Source organism: Gigantopelta aegis, chromosome 6 (assembly GCF_016097555.1).
Source record: "Gigantopelta aegis isolate Gae_Host chromosome 6, Gae_host_genome, whole genome shotgun sequence".
NCBI lineage: Eukaryota > Metazoa > Mollusca > Gastropoda > Neomphalida > Peltospiridae > Gigantopelta > Gigantopelta aegis.
The window spans coordinates 95822484-95842818 of record NC_054704.1 but is presented as its reverse complement, the minus strand read 5'-3'; the positions used below and the strand labels follow the sequence as shown (position 1 = coordinate 95842818).

The following is a 20335-nucleotide window of genomic DNA, read 5'->3' as shown; positions in this document are numbered from 1 at the left end:
GCATGCAGAATGATGTGTTAAAGTCCATGCATAGGGACTCAAAGGTTATGTAGCTATGACTATAGACATGTACTATATTGAACCTCTTGTTCTTGTTGTACTGATGTTTGGTTCAGTTAGTACATAGTTAACTAACTGACACCACCACGTGTCATGGACATTACCAGGGCTCCACAACTAGTGTTAATAAAGTACAGCCAGTATATGCTCTCTCTAAGAGAAAGTACATGTATACAGAGAAACCTCGCAAAACTGGACACTCGGTAAAATGGAATTCAACCAAATCTGATGATTTTCATGGTTTATTTTTAAATATCACTACAAAATAGAACTCTCTAAACTGAATACCCATTTAAACCAGACATTTTTCTTGGTTCTATGTGATGTGTAAAACCATTATTACAATTTTAGGGACCTGCTATATTCTTGTATTAATGAGACAGTTAATTATATAGCTTGCTGATTTAATGAGCTCATCCATAAATACTAGTTTTCCAAACTGCTACAGCGTGTGCACCAATAATTAAATTCCTGCTCTATATTACAGTTTACAGCCAGCTAATTGGGTTAGCCATGGCAACAAATGTTCATTAGTTTTTCTATGAACATTAAGGTAGCCATGGCTGACATGTCAACAGAACTATTAACCTTTCAGTGCTCTGGCGTTTGGTGAACTGAAACCAGGGCTGCTTTCATCATGACTGGGACAGAACAACATTTGCAAGACTGGGACAGAAAAACGTTTTCTAGTCTGGGACAGAAAAACATTTGCTAGACTGGGACAGAAAAACGTTTGCTAGACTGGGACAGAAAACGTTTGCTAGACTGGGACAGAAAAATGTTTGCTAGACTGGGACAGAAAAACATTTGCTAGACTGGGACAAAAAAATGTTTGCCAGACTGGGACAGAAATTGTTTTGCTAGACTGGGACAGAAAAACATTTGTTAGACTGGGACAGAAAAACATTTGTTAGACTGGGACAGAAAAAACATTTGGTAGACTGGGACAGAAAAATGTTTGCTAGACTGGGACAGAAAAATGTTTGCTAGACTGGGACAGAAAACGTTTGCTAGACTGGGACAGAAAAATGTTTGCTAGACTGGGACAGAAAATGTTTGCTAGACTGGGACAGAAAAATGTTTGTTAGACTGGTACAGAAAAACGTTTGCTAGACTGGGACAGAAAACGTTTGCTAGACTGGGACAGAAAAATGTTTGCTAGACTGGGACAGAAAAACATTTGCTAGACTGGGACAAAAAAATGTTTGCCAGACTGGGACAGAAATTGTTTTGCTAGACTGGGACAGAAAAACATTTGTTAGACTGGGACAGAAAAACATTTGTTAGACTGGGACAGAAAAAACATTTGGTAGACTGGGACAGAAAAATGCTTGCTAGACTGGGACAGAAAAATGTTTGCTAGACTGGGACAGAAAATGTTTGCTAGACTGGGACAGAAAAATGTTTGCTAGACTGGGACAGAAAAATGTTTGCTAGACTGGGACAGAAAAATGTTTGCTAGACTGGGACAGAAAAATGTTTGCTAGACTGGGACAGAAATTATTTTGCTCGATTGGGACAGAAAAACATTTGTTAGACTGGGACAGAAAAACGTGTGTTAGACTGGGACAGAAAAATATTTGCTAAACTGGGACAGAAAAAATATTTGCTAGACTGGGACAGAAAAAACATTTGGTAGACTGGAACAGAAAAATGCTTGCTAGACTGGGACAGAAAAATGTTTGCTAGACTGGGACAGAAAAACATTTGCTAGACTGTGACAGAAAAACACTTGCTAGACTGTGACAGAAAAACACTTGCTAGACTGTGACAGAAAAACGTTTGCTAGACTGGGACAGAAAAATGTTAGATAGACTGGGACAGAAAAATGTTTGCTAGACTGGGACAGAATTTTTTTTGCTAGACTGGGACAGAAAAACATTTGTTAGACTGGGACAGAAAAACGTGTGTTAGCCTGGGGCAGAAAAATATTTGCTAAACTGGGACAGAAAAAACATTTGCTAGACTGGGACAGAAAAAACATATGGTAGACTGGGACAGAAAAATGCTTGCTAGACTGGGACAGAAAAATGTTTGCTAGACTGGGACAGAAAAACATTTGCTAGACTGTGACAGAAAAACACTTGCTAGACTGTGACAGAAAAACGTTTGCTAGACTGGGACAGAAAAATGTTAGATAGACTGTGGCAGAAAAATGTTAGATAGATTGTGACAGAATTTTTTTTGCTAGACTGGGACAGAAAAACATTTGTTAGACTGGGACAGAAAAACGTGTGTTAGACTGGGACAGAAAAATATTTGCTAAACTGGCACAGAAAAACGTGTGTTAGACTGGGACAGAAAAACATTTGCTAGACTGGGACAGAAAAAACATATGCTAGACTGGGACAGAAAAAACATGTGCTAGACTGGGACAGAAAAAACATATGCTAGACTGGGACAGAAAAAACATATGCTAGACTGGGACAGAAAAAACATATGCTAGACTGGGACAGAAAAAACATATGCTAGACTTGTTTTTTGCACTTCATGTTAAACCAAATGAGTATATTAGAAACCAGCCAAATAGAGAATAGATCTAGAGAATAGATCACCCTGAATAGATCACAACCGGCAGTGTCGCTTGCTGTTGCTGAGCACAGAGCTGATAAATAGAATGGTTATATCATGTAGATCAGCCATGTGGATAAACAATTTGATGTTTTTAATGTGAACAAGCAACATCCACTAAACCATTTGGGGTTACATGCATGTAGCACACACAGCAGAAAATGTTTTTACAAGAGTGAACTTCTAACAAGATGAAAACAATCATGGTTAGGAGTCATTCACAGCTGTTAACATTTTCACAAGCTTGCTTGTTTTGTGACCCCAGGATTAGTACATTAAAAAATTAATATTTTATGGGATACATGTATTTTTATTAACATTTGTTTTTCCACTTTAAAAGTATATGCTGGCATTACCACCACCCCACAACCCTCACTCTCAGCATATGGCTTGACACATGGACATGCTGATAGATGTGAAGGGCCATTATTGACATAATTAATAAAATAATAATGATAATGAAAAGAAAACATCCTCGAAAGCTGAGGGTTTAATAAATCAAATAATGCTTACAGTTCATCACACTATGAAAGTAAAATTATCATGATGATCCCATAAACCTCCAAGACATAACAAACAATGCTTACTAGTAACTCGGAAGTTTTGGACTATTACTAGTATGCTTACACTAATGGGTTTTGGTTTTTTTTTAATGTTGCTATAGGCAGAGAAACTAAAACCCCATTTTGCTGTGAAATATAGCTCTGGTGTGATTCTTGAATTGCAGTTACTCCCGACAGTGAAATGCCATGACATATCGTCACACGTTTCTATTTGGACAAGTCTGCTGAATAGTTTCAGCAATAAATCTGTCATTCTTTCTCGGGGTCTGATCCGATGGAGAATATTCCCATTTCCTCTTATTAGTTCTCTGTGTTGACATGGACAACAAGAGTCTTCACAAAGCCATTGAAGTCCCGTCCAGGCCGGGCTCGCTCTGTCGGCATGCCCAGTGCAACCCCAAGACGGAGATCAATTTCTCAAAGTGATTTGATAAGCCACAATCACTAATGTTATAACATTATTGTAAAAATTGGTCGTTTTATCATCTCATATCAGATTGCGTTTGCCCTGCCATTTTGATGACACAGAATGCCATCATTGATAATGTCCATCATGTCATGCACTACAGCAAAACACAAAACAGTCATCTCATATCAGATTGTGTTTGCCCTGCCATTTTGAGGACACAAAATGCAATCATGGATAATATCCGTCATGTCATGCACTAGCTGTACTACAGCACAACAGAAACAAAAGCAAAACACAAGTCATGACATATCAGATTTTATTACCCATTTAGTTAAATATGTATTGGTACATATCAAAGTGATACGTCCAACTAGGACGCCAAGTGGGATGTAACACTTCATGACGTCACATGATTGTTATCATTTGGAGTACTTCAACCTTACAGGAACATCAACCAACCGAGTTTAGTGATATAAATTAAGATCGATTATGGGTAATAAATAGGATATTAAATGAGCTACCATTTTGTATCATGTTTATGTCCCTCGTGAAATAATTTTCATTGTTACTCTCTAAAGCTCGTGATAACTAAAATTATTTCACTTGGGACATAAACATGATACGAAATGGAAGCTTGTTTAATATCCTATAAGTGTTTGCCCTACCATTTTGATGACACAAAATGTCATCATTGATAATGTCTGTCATGTTATATACACTACCTGTACTACAGAAAAACTAAAACAAACAGAAAACACAAAAGACATATCATATTGTGTTTGCCCTGCCATTTTGAGGACACAGAATTTTATCATTGATATGTTCGCCATGTCATGCACTAGCTGTACGTACTACAACAAAACATAACCACCCCCACACATACATAACAGTCATCTCGTATCAGATTGTGATTGTCCGACCATTTTAACTGCTCAGAATGCCATCATTGATAATGTTGATCATGTCATGCACTATTGTATTGCATATACTTATTCCACATTAAAATCTTGCTAACGGTTCGCAACACTGAACATATCAGCTTACCGTAATTTGCTAACATTCATTTATATTATAAACATTGATGTTGTAGACAGGATTTACCACGATGACAAAATGTTGAGTACTCATTAGATGTGCTGTCACAAAACCTCATCAATGGTGATTTTGTTAGTTACATAAATGTTGATAAATATAATTTTCATTTAAAAAAAATGTGAACCTCTGATAACAAAAATATTGTAAGTTTTTAACATTTAAGGACCGGTCACTGACTGATTGCAGCTGTAAATGCAATCATGTGATTTGTTGCCTAGCTAGCTGTTCTTCCAGTCTGTTCCCAATATGACAGACCGGTTCATCGAAAATAACTGTATCACAATCTGAAGTACAATATCAAGTCAGTGTTTTCTTTTAATTTTTCATTTCAATATAATGTATATTGGTATCTTTGCTATCTAGAAGTGGTTCTTCAAATCAGTATTTTATTGAAGCACATTTCATATGCTTACTTAAAAATTTCACGTAAAACCTGAAATATGAATATTTCATGTTTGGGCTACCTGTAGCAGGTTTGGGCCATTGATATTTGTTTTTGGGCTACCAGATGTTTTGGCGAGTTTCGAGCCCTGTATATCCCCCCCCCCCCAAAAAAAAAAAAAAAAAAAACACCCCAAAAAAACATATTATCTTTAAGGCAAGCAAAGGGTCACCAGCTTACTTTAAGAATATCAATAATTAATATAACATGTCTCTTCCAGAAGAGCCCAAACTGTTAGTACCCTAAATTAAAGAAGAACATATATCTGTCTCATTGCAGCTGCAATTAAAAAGAAATATGTGTGTATCTTGTCAGTCAAAAATTACTTAATTGTGTTTGGGTGGGGTTTTTTAATGGGGAGTATGTATAGAGCCACTCAGGCTGGCACATTCGTTGCAGCTGCTAATCATAAGCATCTTTTCTACAAGGACACATACATAAAACATTGTGATTAGGGGGACGTTGTGGCAAACACATAACGCAGTTATCTTGGAAACATCACTCTGTCCTGATCGATACAACCAACATTTGTTGAAGGCAGTGATCAGGATAGTTGTGATCACTCTGTCCTGATCGATACAACCAACATTTGTTGAAGGCAGTGATCAGGATAGTTGTGATCACTCTGTCCCGATCGATACAACCAACATTTGTTGAAGGCAGTGATCAGGATAGTTGTGATCACACTGTCCCGATCGATACAACCAACATTTGTTGAAGACAGTGATCAGGATAGCTGTGCTTGAACCTTCATTGGTTTTGTCGAGGACGAGACGTAGCCCAGTGGTAAAGTGCTCGCTTAATGCGCGGTCGGTTTGGGATCGACCCCCCATTAGTGGGCCCATTGAGCTATTTCTCGCTCTCCAGCCAGTGCACCATGACTGGTACATCAACGGTCGTGGTATGTGCTATCTTGTCTATGGGATGGTGCATATAAAAGATTCCTTGCTGCTAATTGAAAAGGGTAGCCCATGAAGTGACGACAGCGGGTTTTCTCCCTCAATATCTGTGTGGTCCTTAATCACATATCTGATGCCATATAATCGTAAATAAAATGTGTTGAATGCGTCGTTAAATAAACCATTTCCTTCCTTCCTTCGGTTTTGTCGTTGCTAACAACTTGACTGGTTCTAGCCTTAACATATTCATTTACCATAAATATTTGTATTTTGCATAGTTCTTTACACCCAACTTTACTATAACTACAGATATTTTGTATTGATTCCAGTGTTTCATAAAGATTTTCATAAACTTAATTTTGTTTGACACCCAAAAGCCAATATTTTTTATTCTGGGATGCTAAACAGGAAGGCAGTGGTCTACAAATCAGTCTAATCGATTCATCTTGTTTATTGCAGGTTGCTTAGCTGTCTAAGTGTAAGGAAGATGGTAGTTTAAGAATCAGTTTCATTTATTCATCTCATATATTTCAGGTTGCTCAGCTGTCTAAGTGTAAGGAAGATGGTAGTTTAAGAATCAGTTTCATTTATTCATCTCATATATTTCAGGTTGCTCAGCTGTCTAAGTTTAAGGAAGGTGGTGGTTTAAGAATTGGCCTCATTGATTCATCTCATATATTTCAGGTTGTTCAGCTGTCTAAGTTTAAGGAAGGGGGTGGTCTGGGATCATCCTCATTGATTCATCTCATATATTTCAGGTTGCTCAGCTGTCGAAGTTTAAGGAAGATGTTGGTTTGGGAATCGGCCTCATTGATTCATCTCATATATTTCAGGTTGCTCAGCTGTCTAAGTTTAAGGAAGGGGGTGGTCTGGGGATCAGCCTGGAGGGCACAGTGGACGTGGAGAATGGGGTGGAGGTGCGACCTCACCACTACATCCGCTCGATCCTCCCAGACGGACCCGTCGGGCTCAATGGACGTCTCGTCAGTAGCGATGAGCTTCTCGAGGTGAGGTGGATTCCTCTTGTCTGTCAGACAGTTTATAACCACTGGGAGGTTCTTCACAATCATAAACACTTTCATGAGCATACCAACCATATTCTTAATTGTTAGGGGTTAATGCCAATTTATGCTTTTTACAGAAAAGAAAAATTGGAGAAAAAAATCCTTACAAAATCAAAATATATGCTTTTATATGGGTTGGTGGGATTTCAGGTAGGTGCTAGGACAGGTTTGACTCTTTTTAAAGAGCAGAATTTATCCCAATGGTAAAGCATTTAATTGGCCTGCAGGATTGATTTGGGGGTGGGTCTGTGTCTTAACCTCTGCCCCATAATTAGTATTTTAAAGGCCATGGTATTTACTATCTTGTCTTGGGGGGAAGGTGCATGTAAATGAATCCATGCTGCTTTTTGGAAGGAGTACACATGTAGCTTGTATGGCAGCGACAGGTTTCCTCGTTCTCAACTAAGTGTCGAAATATCCACCTTACAGTTTAAATAGCCATGGTTTAAAATCTGCTGAGGCATACAATAAATATCCCTTTCCTGTATATTGAATGTATTTTATAAATGTTTTTGTTTTGTCACCAGGTAAATGGCAAGCGTCTGCTGGGACTGAACCACGTGGAGGTGGTGAACATTTTGAAGGAACTGCCGCAGCACGTCCGGCTCGTGTGTGCTCACAGAAAGGTCCAGCCTTCAGAAATCTATGCAGCTCAAGATGCCCAGTTCCCCAGTTCAGTGTTAAACATGGGGGTGCACCCCTCCGCTGACCGGCTCTTCAAGGCCAAGTCCGAGATGGCCCTGTCCACCACGGAACACACGGTCATCCAGAACGCGCTTAACAAGTCCAAGTCGCGCTCACTCGAACCCCTGGCGGGGATGGCCATGTGGAGTTCGGAACCGGTTGTCATCGAGCTGCAGAAGGGAGATCAGGGTCTGGGATTCAGTATTCTCGATTATCAGGTCAGTTGCTAGTCTGAGGTTTTCTCTGATTGAGGTCAGGACACATGTCAGGGCTTGAGATCTCACTAATTTGGGGACAACAGGGATTTTTGTTATTTCTGAGCACAGGAAGTTGTTTTAGTTCAGTACTGTCATTAGCAGCCTCTGGAGAGTTATCATTATTAACCTTTAGACTACATTGTTGACAAAAACCACGTTGATTGGGTACGTTATAATTTTTATTCACATATATTCACTTAAATGTTTTATAAATACATATAAAAAAGTTCATATTTGAATCAGTAAGTATTGTTTTCATGGGTTTTTCTAATTTTAATGATATTTTAGATCAGTTATTGTTGATTAAAACAGCTGTCCAGTATTTATGTCCATTATTCCCAATAACAGTGGCTTTCTGACCAGACTTTTTTGTAAAAAACGAACTACGATTCATATCCCAATATATAGTGATTTTCGTTGTTGGTAAAACGATCAAATTTATTATCAAATTAGCTGTCACAATCAGCTATCGATCCCTGAAAATTACCGCGATGTGCCACCATTGTTGTCAAGCGAAAATACTTGAAAAACATAAATCTATAGACAGAGGAAGCTGAGTTGTCTTTCATTTCCTGTTAATAAATCGCTTCCGATGAGTGTCATATGCAAAATGGCAGGAAATATGAATTGGGGAATGTACTCTATACAGTGTACAGTATGTCGATTGGCGTGACGTCGGGCGAGATATCTCGCCTGCATTAGTCAGAAGGTTAACAAATGCATTTCAAGTTATGTTAATGTAATTAAACAACATTTCAGTAGTTTAGAGGTGACCTATTTTGAGGTCAGCATGTTTGTAATTAATTTGGGAATGATTATTTTGATTGTAAAGCATTGCATGCTTCAGTAATTTTGGTGCCACAAAATAAGAATCATGTTTTATTACAAGGAAAACGTGTCACAAGAGAAACAGGTTGCATCACAAATGTTGAAGCATATGCATTGATAATTTTCCCTACTGGGATCGTGAATTTTAATAATTTGCTAACTTTATTGAAGAAAGTCCCTAGCTGTGCTTGCATGCAGCTTCCATTTAAGTAAAAGCCAGATAACAAATTGTATAACCAATCTGTATGAAAATGATCAGTTAGCTAAGGATACATGTAGGTGAGTTCTCATTTTGAACAGAGGGGGTGTCTATATCAAACCTTTGTTTGCCTCCCAAGCCAGATAATTATTGGGTATTAAACAAGCTTCTATTTCCTATCATGTTTGTGTTCTGAGGGTAATAATTTTCTATTGTCATGAGGAACATAAACATGATAAGAAATGGTAGCGAGTTTAATATCCTATTTATTACCCATAATCGATCTTAATTTATATCACTCAACTCGTTTGGTTGACTTTTAAGATTGTAGATGACGTTGAAGTGTTACGTCCCACTCGGCGTTCTAGTGGAATGTATTACTTTGATATATACCAAGATATTTTTAACCATATGATAATGGGTAATAATTGTTTTCTTATCCTTTTCATGAAGAAGACCCTACATACTGTGCCCTGATTCTTTTTCTAAAACCCTGCCCACTTCCCAGTTTATTTCTCTATGTGCAGGTCTGCCTCAACATAATATATATATATATATATATATATATTCAGTAAGTCTGTGACTGTTTTCACTTGAAGGACCCTGTGAACCCCAATGAGACGGTGATCGTCATCCGAAGCCTGGTGCCGAAAGGAGTGGCCCAGCAAGATGGCCGCCTCGTGCCAGGCGACCGGCTGATATTTGTGAACGACATCAACGTGGAGCACGCCACGCTCAATGAAGCGGTGCAGGCGTTGAAGGGAGCGCCGCGCGGCGTCGTCAGGATCGGTGTTGCCAAGCCACTGCCACTCACTGACTCCTTCAAGGACGAAACACAGGTAGGGTGGAGGATTGGACTGTCATAGGAATTCAGTAGTGTCCTTTTTTTCAGGTTGTAGCAGAAGAAAATTTGGGGGTTAAAAATTTATTATTTTTACTTAAAAGTTTGGTTTCAGCCTGACAGTTTGCTGAAGGTTTGTCTATTTTTGTGTTGCTTGATCCTTTTGCATCTGAAGTAATTGGCAATAGCATGTGTTAAGAATGACGTTAAACTGATGTGCTTTTAATACTGTACCATTATGGAAGTAAAAAAGGATTGCTAGTAGGTTTTTTGTGTGTGGGTTTGTTTTGGGGTTGTTTTGGGGTGGGTTTTTTTTTGGGGGGGGGGGGGGATTGGAATGGGGTGAAGGCTGAGGGAGTTGTCATTCTACCCATCTCTTCCATGGTAGTTTTCCCCATATCTTTGTTAGATGTTTTTCCTAATCATTGTTAGATGCCCAGTATGACCGACAGAGTTGTATCCCTTTACTTGCAAAAGTAATTCATGGTTGCCATGTAGTCTGAATTCTATCCAGTTTATCATGTGGGACACATTCATTTACAGATTAATTTTTTAAATTAACAAATTAACATTCACATAGAAATAATATGGTTGAGATATTACATGTAGATGCTAAAATGATAAAACCTTAGGTTGGTTGGTTTGGAACATGGTGTCATTGGTGTTTGTGTTATTCATTAACTGTTGATTTCTGTGTACAGGTATGTTCGTTATTTTCAGCATTTGGTATGACATTAAAATGCTTAATTTTGTTTTACATCAAGAAACATTATCTAGCTCAAGATTCGTTTCTCTCTTGTTTTTTTTGTTTTTTTCTAAAGTAGTCCAGTTTTGTAGTTTTTCTCATAACAAATTATTTCTACCGTATATTGCTGTGTATAAGCCGAGTTTTGAAGCCTAGAAATACCTTCTTAAAAAGGGGGGTCGGCTTATACAGGGAGTCTAGAATTCGATACGTAAAATCGTGAACAGCTGATGAACGAAAACTGGTTTAATGTGGTTACAATTTTCAACTTTTGATACGACCGATCGTTTATGCTTCAAAGCTTACCCGTAAATGGCAGTCATGTGTGGAAAAAAATGTATAAATAAAACATCACATAGTGGTAGTTTTCTTTTTCTATATTGTGTGTTAATTTTTTTGTAAAAACACGTGGTGTTTCTTTCACGTCTCGTCCGCCATTTATTCGTTCGATGTAAATTCTTCCACTGTACTGGACAGCATCGATCAATATTTGGCCTAAGTATGTGTTTGTGTTTATTGCTATTTTCGTACTTGAAATGTTTTTGTTGTTTGTATTTACCGGTAGTTATTTAGTTTAGTTTTAGTTAATAGTATTTTCCGGAGTGGAATGATATCAATAGAATCCTAACATTGTTACTGTCGGTTTAACTAAACCACGTTTCCAAACCATCATTTCCCAAGCCGTTGATTACTTTTTACTGTGACCTCTGAACTGTAGATTTCTTGTGGGTGAGGGAGGGGGATGAGGCTGAGCAATAGGGATTAAATGTATACATTGAACTGATATTTTGCCGTCATACTAATAATGCTAATTACCTGAATGCACGGATGCATTGTTACTAATCAATCGTAAATATGCTGGTGCTATATTACAATGAACATTACTATGGCCTCGTGGTGGGCATTAAAGTCTTTTTTGTAATAATGACCAACAGATTAGAAGAAAGATATGTCTGTATATATATGTGAAAGATTAATTAAGCTGTGTGTGTGGCCTCTCTAATCATAAAATGGCGGCATTGTTTCATGTCATTAACAGTAGTCAAAACATCAGTTGAGAGTAATATATGAAAATGATATAAATACTGGTGTACAGTATTTCATAACTATTCTCTTCGATGCTGTAACGCTGCACTACGAGCTCGAAACGAAAAAGATCGACATACGATGCCTGTTTTAAATTATGGGTAATCGAGTTTGCCGAAATGAAAAACAACTGCGAAGCCGCTCGACAGTTCGACGTCAATGAAAAACAAGTATGCAACTGGAGGAAAGACAAAGACTCAATTGCTGATATGCCGAAGACAAAAAAGGCTAAACGGCATTCCGTGTCACCAAACCTGGCTCTTGAAGAAGCTCTAGCACCATGGGTCAGCGAACAATGTCAGTGCGGTTACATCATAACGCAAATGATGATAAGACAGCGGGCCATGCATATCTGCAAGACAAGGAACGACCTAGAAATTCCATCGAAATTCAAGGCATCCGGAAAATGGTGTTCACGATTTATGGAAAGAAATAACTTTGTACTTCGCCAAAAGACACACATTGCCCAGAAATTACTAGCAGAAGTTGACAGCAAAGTCGAATCGTTTCACCGCTTCATAATAAAAGAAAGGAAACAGTTCGATTTTGATCTGGGACAGATAGGAAACATGGATGAGACACCCACGAACTTTGACATGCCGGGGAATAGAACTGTAGACTGAAAGGGAACACATACAGTTCAGGTGAAGACCTGCGGCGCCGAAAAACAGCACTTTACGGTGGTTCTGGCTTGCATGGCTGACGGCACTAAACTAAAGCCAATGGTAATATTTAAAAGAAAGACGATGCCGAAAGATAAATTCCCAAAGGGTGTTGTGGTTGCAGTCCATGAGAAAGGATGGATGAACGAGTCTCTCGTTCTCCAGTGGTTGAAAGAGGTGTGGATGATGAGACCTGGTGGCCTACGTCGTTGCAGATCACTTCTTGTTTGGGATATGTTCCGCGCCCATCTGACAGATGTCGTCAAACTGAAGTTAAAGGACATGCAGATTCGACAGGCTGTCATTCCGGGTGGATGCACATCAGTATTGCAGCCATTAGATGTCAGTTTGAACAAGCCGTTCAAATCAAACGTAAGAAATGCCTGGAATGAGTGGATGGTGGACGGAAACCACAGCTATACCAAAACCGGCAGTCGTCGCAGAGCACCCCTTCCAACTGTCGTCCAGTGGATAAAGGACACATGGGACCAGATCCCTACAGCAATGGTTGTACGCAGCTTCCTCAAGACTGGAATTTCAAACGCCATGGACGGGTCAGAAGACAATGCACTGTTTGCAGAACACTTGTTACCAATACACGCCGACAAGACAAACTGCGAACCAGCAACTGCACGAGAAACCGCGGAAGCCGATGTTGAAGAAAACACGGAAATTGACGATTATTATGAAGACAACATTGATGAAACGATTTGGAAAATTATTTCATCACAGGATTCGGTTTCCGAATTTGGAGGCTACAGGACAACCGACATACCAACCGACGACAGTGAATGAACCATTATCAGACATTACTGACATTTTAAATACATAATTTGTGTATTTCTTTCTGTGATAAATGTATGACAAATATTTATAAATGTGTCTGTTTATTCATGAATAATTATTTTAAAACCACATCTAGCGTTTGTTATTTTTTTTTAAATGCACATATACATATACAGTATATATATTATGGGTAGTAAATTGCATTGACACCGACGGTATAATCAAAATGAGGGATGGGTTACACTCTTACGTGCTAAAACAGCTGACGATACCAACAAGAATGAGACAATCCCGGGATACCGGTATATTTTTACAGGTTTACATAGTAAAATAAGTGGTCAGCTACCGTATTTACTTTTGTCATTTTGCTAAAATTTGGTATCGGCTTATACACGGGACCGATCGTTTTATAGCAGTTATTGTGGGTCAAACTAAGGGGTCGGCTTATACACAAAGTCGGCTTATACACGGCAATATACGGTACTTATTATTACATATGTTTTAGTTTAATTAAAACAAAAAAATATATGTGTTTTTGAACGAAAAATTAAGTAACACTAAAAATGTTTAGTAATTAGTTTTAATCAGAAAACAAATTAATTAATTGAGTACTGCATAGAAAGATGCTATTTATTTTGTTCCATAAAAGAACTATATTTCCATTTCCATTAGAATAACTTATTTGAAAATAAAAATTTTTAAAGATAATTTGTCTACTTGACCTAGATGATGCTTTTTAGTTAAATACCAGAACTGTTTGTGCAAGCATTTTGGTTTTTGCTTTTCTGTTTTGTTTTGATTTTGGTTTGCTTGGTTTTAATGCAGCCATCATGTTTTTCAGTTGTAGCTGCGCAGATTTGGTTTTTCTCATTGCTTCTTTATTTAGTTGATGACTGATTGTTGCTTCTTTTGACTTCCCCAGCCATCGCTGTTTTCTGCACCACCTCTCTCTGAACTATCAGCTTCCGCGTCACCTCATGTCCAAGAATCACAATTCACAGACGAGCTTCCCGAATCGTCCACAATCACACTCACCACTCAAACAAAACTAAACCGATCAGTTTCGTCTTCGTCGTCAGGAGAGACGGGACTTAAGCGCAAAGACAGTTTTTACGAAAGTGACGAAGACGAGGTGAAAACGCCTCGTAAGTCCACTCCTCAGAAGTCGCCCAAAAAGGTGGAGTCCCCTCCGTCGTATCACAACATTTCGGACGGCGGGTTGCTAATCAAACAAGCGTACATGCTGCAGCAGAGTTCGCACGTACAGCGCGACATAGTGACTGACCGCGCCGATCACGTACAGATGGAGATGGACCTAGTGGCTCCATTGCCTAGTTACGAGGAGGCAACACAGGGCCTCACCGAGACGAGAATGGTGACTGGCGACCCTTTTGTGGAGGTGGCCCCTCCCCCGGTGCCGCCGAGGACCGAGTCACATGGTGCTATGGAAGTAGACTCTGCGATAATTCCAGACCAGTTACAGGACCACTCGGATGCCGAGTCAGATGAGGTATATCATATTGCATGTTACATGGTTCCTGTCGTTTAATACAACGTAAATATCTTCTTAGTCCCTTGTTTTTCTTTTGATAGCAAAGGATCAAAATGACACAACATGGAATTGAAAATAAACCAATATTTTTGGCATGGTAGATATAACAGAACTGGTTTGATGACAACTGTTATTCTTAGTTCAAAAATAGATACCAATAAGATATTTTCAAAAATGTATTTAAAAAATTAAAAGAGTTAAAACATTTAGTTTTTTGTATTTTCTTACCTCTTAAGTCATTGGTGGTAATTAAAATCAAACTGTTAGATGCTTAGTTGCCCACAATGATACCACATGTCAGCTTTAGAAAAAAGCAAAACTCTCCTACATGCAGGCTTTCTGTTCATCTTGTTATCATAAAGTTTTCACAATCATTTAATGCTCAAGTCATTTTGCATGGTTTTTGCCAAATTCGCCAACTTGTGATAAATGGCCCTTTCCTTCAGTAAGACCAGAGTAATCTCCCTTGCATACAACTGCATGCACTGTAACATCAGATTCTGTTAGTCACTATTAGTTTGTAAGGACATTAAATGGTTTGATATTTAAATAATTAGTCAAGTCACTACTTAATTTCACATCTTTTTATTTCTTTATTCTGCATGGCATTTGAACTTTGTTTTTATCTACATGCTTCTGATCATTAGCTAGATTTATTTGCATCTTTCTACTAAAACTAACATCTATATTAATAACTGTAGCAGCATGGATGATGTAGTCCGGGATTGGTGGCCTAACATCGTTATAACATCACAGTATTCACCATGGGAAGGAAATTTACATTGACATGCATTGTACATTTCTCCAGTATCCAGGCAGTAGTATTTAATATGCAGTGACAATGTTAGTGTTCTTTTTCCTGGGGGGTTTTATGGTTTTTTGTTTTGTTTTTTGTAGGTGGGTTCGGGGGTTGGACGGTTTGACATCCAATAGCCAATGACTATGTTATATTATTAAAAACAAAGCAAGAGGTACACAGATGAAAATACGGATGACTTTCCCAGGATTTCTTGATTTTAGTACATCCCAAAAACTGCTCCAGACCTGGTACAGGTTTTTAAAGCTATCATAGCACTACAATATTGTAAGACCACAGTAGGCTATGACATCACTACGATGCACCATAGATGATGATGATTTTACGATACCAGATATCATAGTGTTAACATACATGTAGGCTCAAAACTATTGGCCCTGTTCCTCTTCTCTGATGAAAAACGTATACAGTAACTGTCGACTTTTTAAGACTATAATTTTTGTTTGATTTGTTATTCATTGTTGTTTTCATCCCTATTGTTATCAGTCCTGTAGATATTACTATATACGAATAATCTGCTGTTATTTGTATTCTTGTGCATGGTTTACAAAGAGGTGACATATGGGTGCATGTTAGTAAATATATATATTTCCCACATTTATACTATATATGCATAATTTATGTAATTCATTTTAATACATATTTGCATATTGTATGCTCATGACATATGCTGTATACTACACTGTATATTATACTTAGATCAGACATACTATGCATATTGTAGTTGGAAGCAGCGTTTAAACTGTTCTTCACCAGTTTGCTAAATGTGAATTAAGTTGAATTTGGTAAATATATTTCATTATTATTTTGCCAGAAAGGTAATAGAAAATGACCTGCTTGTTGTAGATCTAGTACCATTCTGGCTGTTTTGCTAATTGAAATTGCAATTTAGTTGCAGATTTTTTTACCAAATTTGCTAAATTAATAATAATTTTTGGGTTCCAGCTTAAACCCTATGCATGAATGTGCACACACGTGCACACTCACACATACTCACACTCACACCCACACAGATGCAGACACACATTCACAAACACCCACGCAAACCCACACAAACCAATACACACCCAGTATAGTATGCATTAATTGTGTGTGTTTGGAAGATTATGTATGTTGTAAAGATAAGTTGGAACATTGTGCTTCTTAATGTACTGCTACCCTAATTACTGTTTATTGATTTTGGGTTTGGCAGCGTCATGGATGTTTATTTCAAGTGCTTCATAATGTTAAATTCTTACATATGATTTGACTTAATGGCGTTTTTGTTAATTAGTTCGATCAATATGTTTGTTATGTGACAGGAATTCAGACCATATGTATTTTTAAACAAGTCATCAGGCTTTTACGATGATAGTTCCGATCACCCAGGTAACGTCCCTTTGAATACTACTACAAACTAGCATATTACGGCTTCTAAATTGGATTGGATTGGAAGTAGTTTAACGTACACATAGAGAGCAAGCTGTTGTAGTGCACGCCTGTCATGGGTACAGATTTTGACATGGGCTAGTTCTGTTATCCCCGACAGGAAAAGGCTTCCAAATAGCATAAGAGTTGTTTTATATGCAATTTCTCAAAGACAAGACAGCACATATTATGTTATATTATTATTCCCTGGATATGTGCTCGACCTCTTGAGGTGGTATGTATCACGTGATCGATCATCGTCGATAGATTCTGGTTATTTCCAATCCCAGCCTATCTCATGACTGATATGCGAAAATCCATTGTACATACCGTACTGTCTGTAGAAAAATGCATACAAAAGATCCCTTGCTGTTTTTTGATTGGAATAACATATGTGGCATCAACAGGTTTACCATCTCTGTTTCAACCAAGTGTTGAATGTCACATACACAAATGTATGTTAAGACACCAAATAGTTGTAGTATAAAAATGCTGAGGTTTTAAAAAAATAAATACTCGCTTTATTTTTCAACCATTATGTATATCTCGCTTCTCGCTGATGATAAAATTTATTTTTTGTTCTTAGGAATAATTTGAGGGTACGTAATAAAAACTAACAGATGATACTTTGTACGTGCCCCGACTAGGGGGTTGTGGGTTTGAAATCTTTTCAAACTGGATGCTGCATTTCATGTACTTTTACACATTTTAAACAGTAATTCTCTTACTATAATCTTTCTAAAAAGTATACAAATGTATCCATTAAAACTCCCAAGATTTTAGAGTATGTAACTTTACCTGTTGACTGGGTTGATACATGTAGGTGTATCTTAGAGATAAAACCAGAGGCTTCTACACAAGTAATACTGCAGCTATCACATAGTGCTCAACAAGTTTCTTTTCTACACACTAGGATCGATCCCCATCGGTGGGCCCTTTGGGATATTTCTCGTTCCAGCCAGTGCACCACGACTGGTATATCAAAGGCTGTAGTATGTGCTATGCTGTCTGTGGGATGGTGCATATAAAAGATCCTTTGCTACTAATAGAAAAATGAAGCGGGTTTCCTCTCTTATTATATGGCAGAATTACCATATGTTTGACATCAAATAGCCGATGATTAATAAATCAATGTGCTCTAGTGGTGTCGTTAAACAAAACAAAGTTCTTCTTCTTTTCTACACAGTATTCCTCATGCAGACAGGATGGCACATACATGTGACAGGTCTTTGAATAATTTGTTTGATATGCCATTTGTGAAGCAATGGGCATTGTATTTCATTTATATGTATATCTCTTGACTGATTGAAAAATGTGTTTGATATGCCATTAGTGAAGCACTGGGCTTTGTACTTCATTTAAAGGTATATCTCTTGAATGACCTTACTAATGCAAATACATTGTACCTAAAAATGTACTTTAGTACCATATTTGACCGGAAATAAGCCCAGGGGGCCAAGACAACTCATTGTGAGCTTAGCATGGGGTGGGCTTATTCCCAGACAAGGGGCCAGTTTTGTTGGGGGGAAAAATAATAATAATTAAAATAAATAATAATAATTAAATGAACTAGGAAGAAAACAAAAAACGTTCAGTAGCATATCTATTAATTAGTGTTCCATTTGTTATTAATAAATAATAATTGTTTATTAATTAAATTCTGGGTTTTTTACTAGTATCTAATTATCAGAAACACACCACCTATGTTACAATTACTTACCAGCAAGGTTTATTTACATCCAAAATTTAATGCTGAGAAGACTTAAAACAACATAAATTAACAACAAACTCAATAGCATATACACACACGTTTCTGACAGGCAGCCAGCTTACACTACAAAAAATTGTCAATCTAAGGTCATTGTTCTTAGCCAATCAGAATATGGTATTTGCTTAATTAGCATTAACTGCGGACCCAGTGTGGTGGTAAAAATAGACATTGGTTTTTAGTTCATACTTGGGCTTGGATACTTCAAAGAAATACTGCAGGCATGAAATTGAAAACAATGTTACACACTGTTATTGTTAGACTGCTAAATCTCACTGGTGGTAAAATATTGTGTTACATTTGTGTTTAATTATCTGCAAGAGGTATGACCTTTTAAATGAACTTTGAGCAAACTTGCAATTTCGTGTTATTTATAAGGTGACGAAGTTGGGGGTGGGCTTATTTACGAATGAGGTCCTAATTTCTTAAATGCTATCAAATAGGAGGGGGCTTATTCAAAGACATGGGCTTATTTCCGGTCAAATACAGTAATGGAATTGGTACCAGAAACAATATCATTGTGCCATCAAAGCCATTGCTACCTTCATGATTAGGACATCTTTATAATAAGCCCATTGATCCTAGTGATAATATAGTCTAAGCTATTCAGTCGTGAAATGAAAAATTCTCTCCTGTCTGGGACTTTGAACATACACTGGCCTTGAAACCAGTGACACAGTTATTGTGTTCATCATATTGATGTGTGGGTAATAATTTATAATTTGCTGGTAATATCCAGAGAAGCTATAACACTGAATAATTTTAGCAAACAAGTAATGATACCTACATGCACATGTACACATCGAGCATCTGTGCTGTGTGTTTGGGGTGGGAGTTAGCTCAGTCGATTGAGTGCTCACCTGAGGTATTTGCGTCGCAGGATTGAACCACCTCGGTAGATCCACTTAGCTGGTCAAAGGCTATGGTATGTGCTTCCTTTTCTATGGTAATGTGTATATAAAAGATCCCTTGTTGCATTAGACAATGTAGTGGGTTTCCTCTGATGACTACATGTAAGCCAATGATTTATTAATAAATGTGCTCCAGTGGTGGTGTTAAACAAAACAAATTGTAACTGCTGTGTTTGAAACTTACTGGGAATAATACAATTCTCGTTAAATTTGCATATCACATCCCAAATGTAACAATGCTGACCATACATGCACATGTATAGTTAGTAGGCAGTATAAAATACTCTCGGCTTTGACAGCTTTTTACCATTAACTTAGACACCATATGCTTACATCTTTTTGCTTAAATTATCATCTGTGACAAATTCATTATGGTTCTAGTTGTCTTGGTGTTTGTAGTAGTTCACAGTTAGCTTTATGTGAAACCAACAAGGTACATATTTGTACTTCAAAAATTAGTTGGGGGCTTTAAGACAAAGCCATTTTCAAAAAATGTGTCATTGATCATACAAGCCTACCCACATCTCTGATACATTAAGGTTGACAATTGCATCAAACATTAAAACAGTTCTATAAAGCTCTTACATGTATATATTGACATAGCATTTTTTGTTGTTGTCAGAATGCATGTGATAGTTATGGACCTGTATGAATAATATCTGGAGGTGAGGGGGGTGGGGGGCACATTT

The 20335-nt window shown here is 37.7% G+C and overlaps 1 protein-coding gene across 5 annotated transcripts in view; it reads left to right on the top strand.

Annotated features, from left to right (window-relative positions):
* Positions 1-20335, top strand: part of LOC121376453 (multiple PDZ domain protein-like) — a 305209-nt gene that overhangs the window by 171878 nt on the left and 112996 nt on the right. For 3 of the 5 annotated variants that reach the window (XR_005958447.1, XM_041504326.1, XM_041504325.1), the window contains exons 12-15: positions 6873-7046; positions 7631-8005; positions 9671-9910; positions 14114-14701. Coding sequence is in view for 4 of the 5 variants with exons in the window: in XM_041504326.1 (XP_041360260.1) it covers positions 6873-7046; positions 7631-8005; positions 9671-9910; positions 14114-14701 (1377 nt within the window). In the remaining variant the exon portion in view is untranslated. The remainder of the gene's footprint in view (positions 1-6872; positions 7047-7630; positions 8006-9670; positions 9911-14113; positions 14702-20335) is intronic. The other 2 variants (XM_041504328.1, XM_041504327.1) reach the window with 1 other exon arrangement.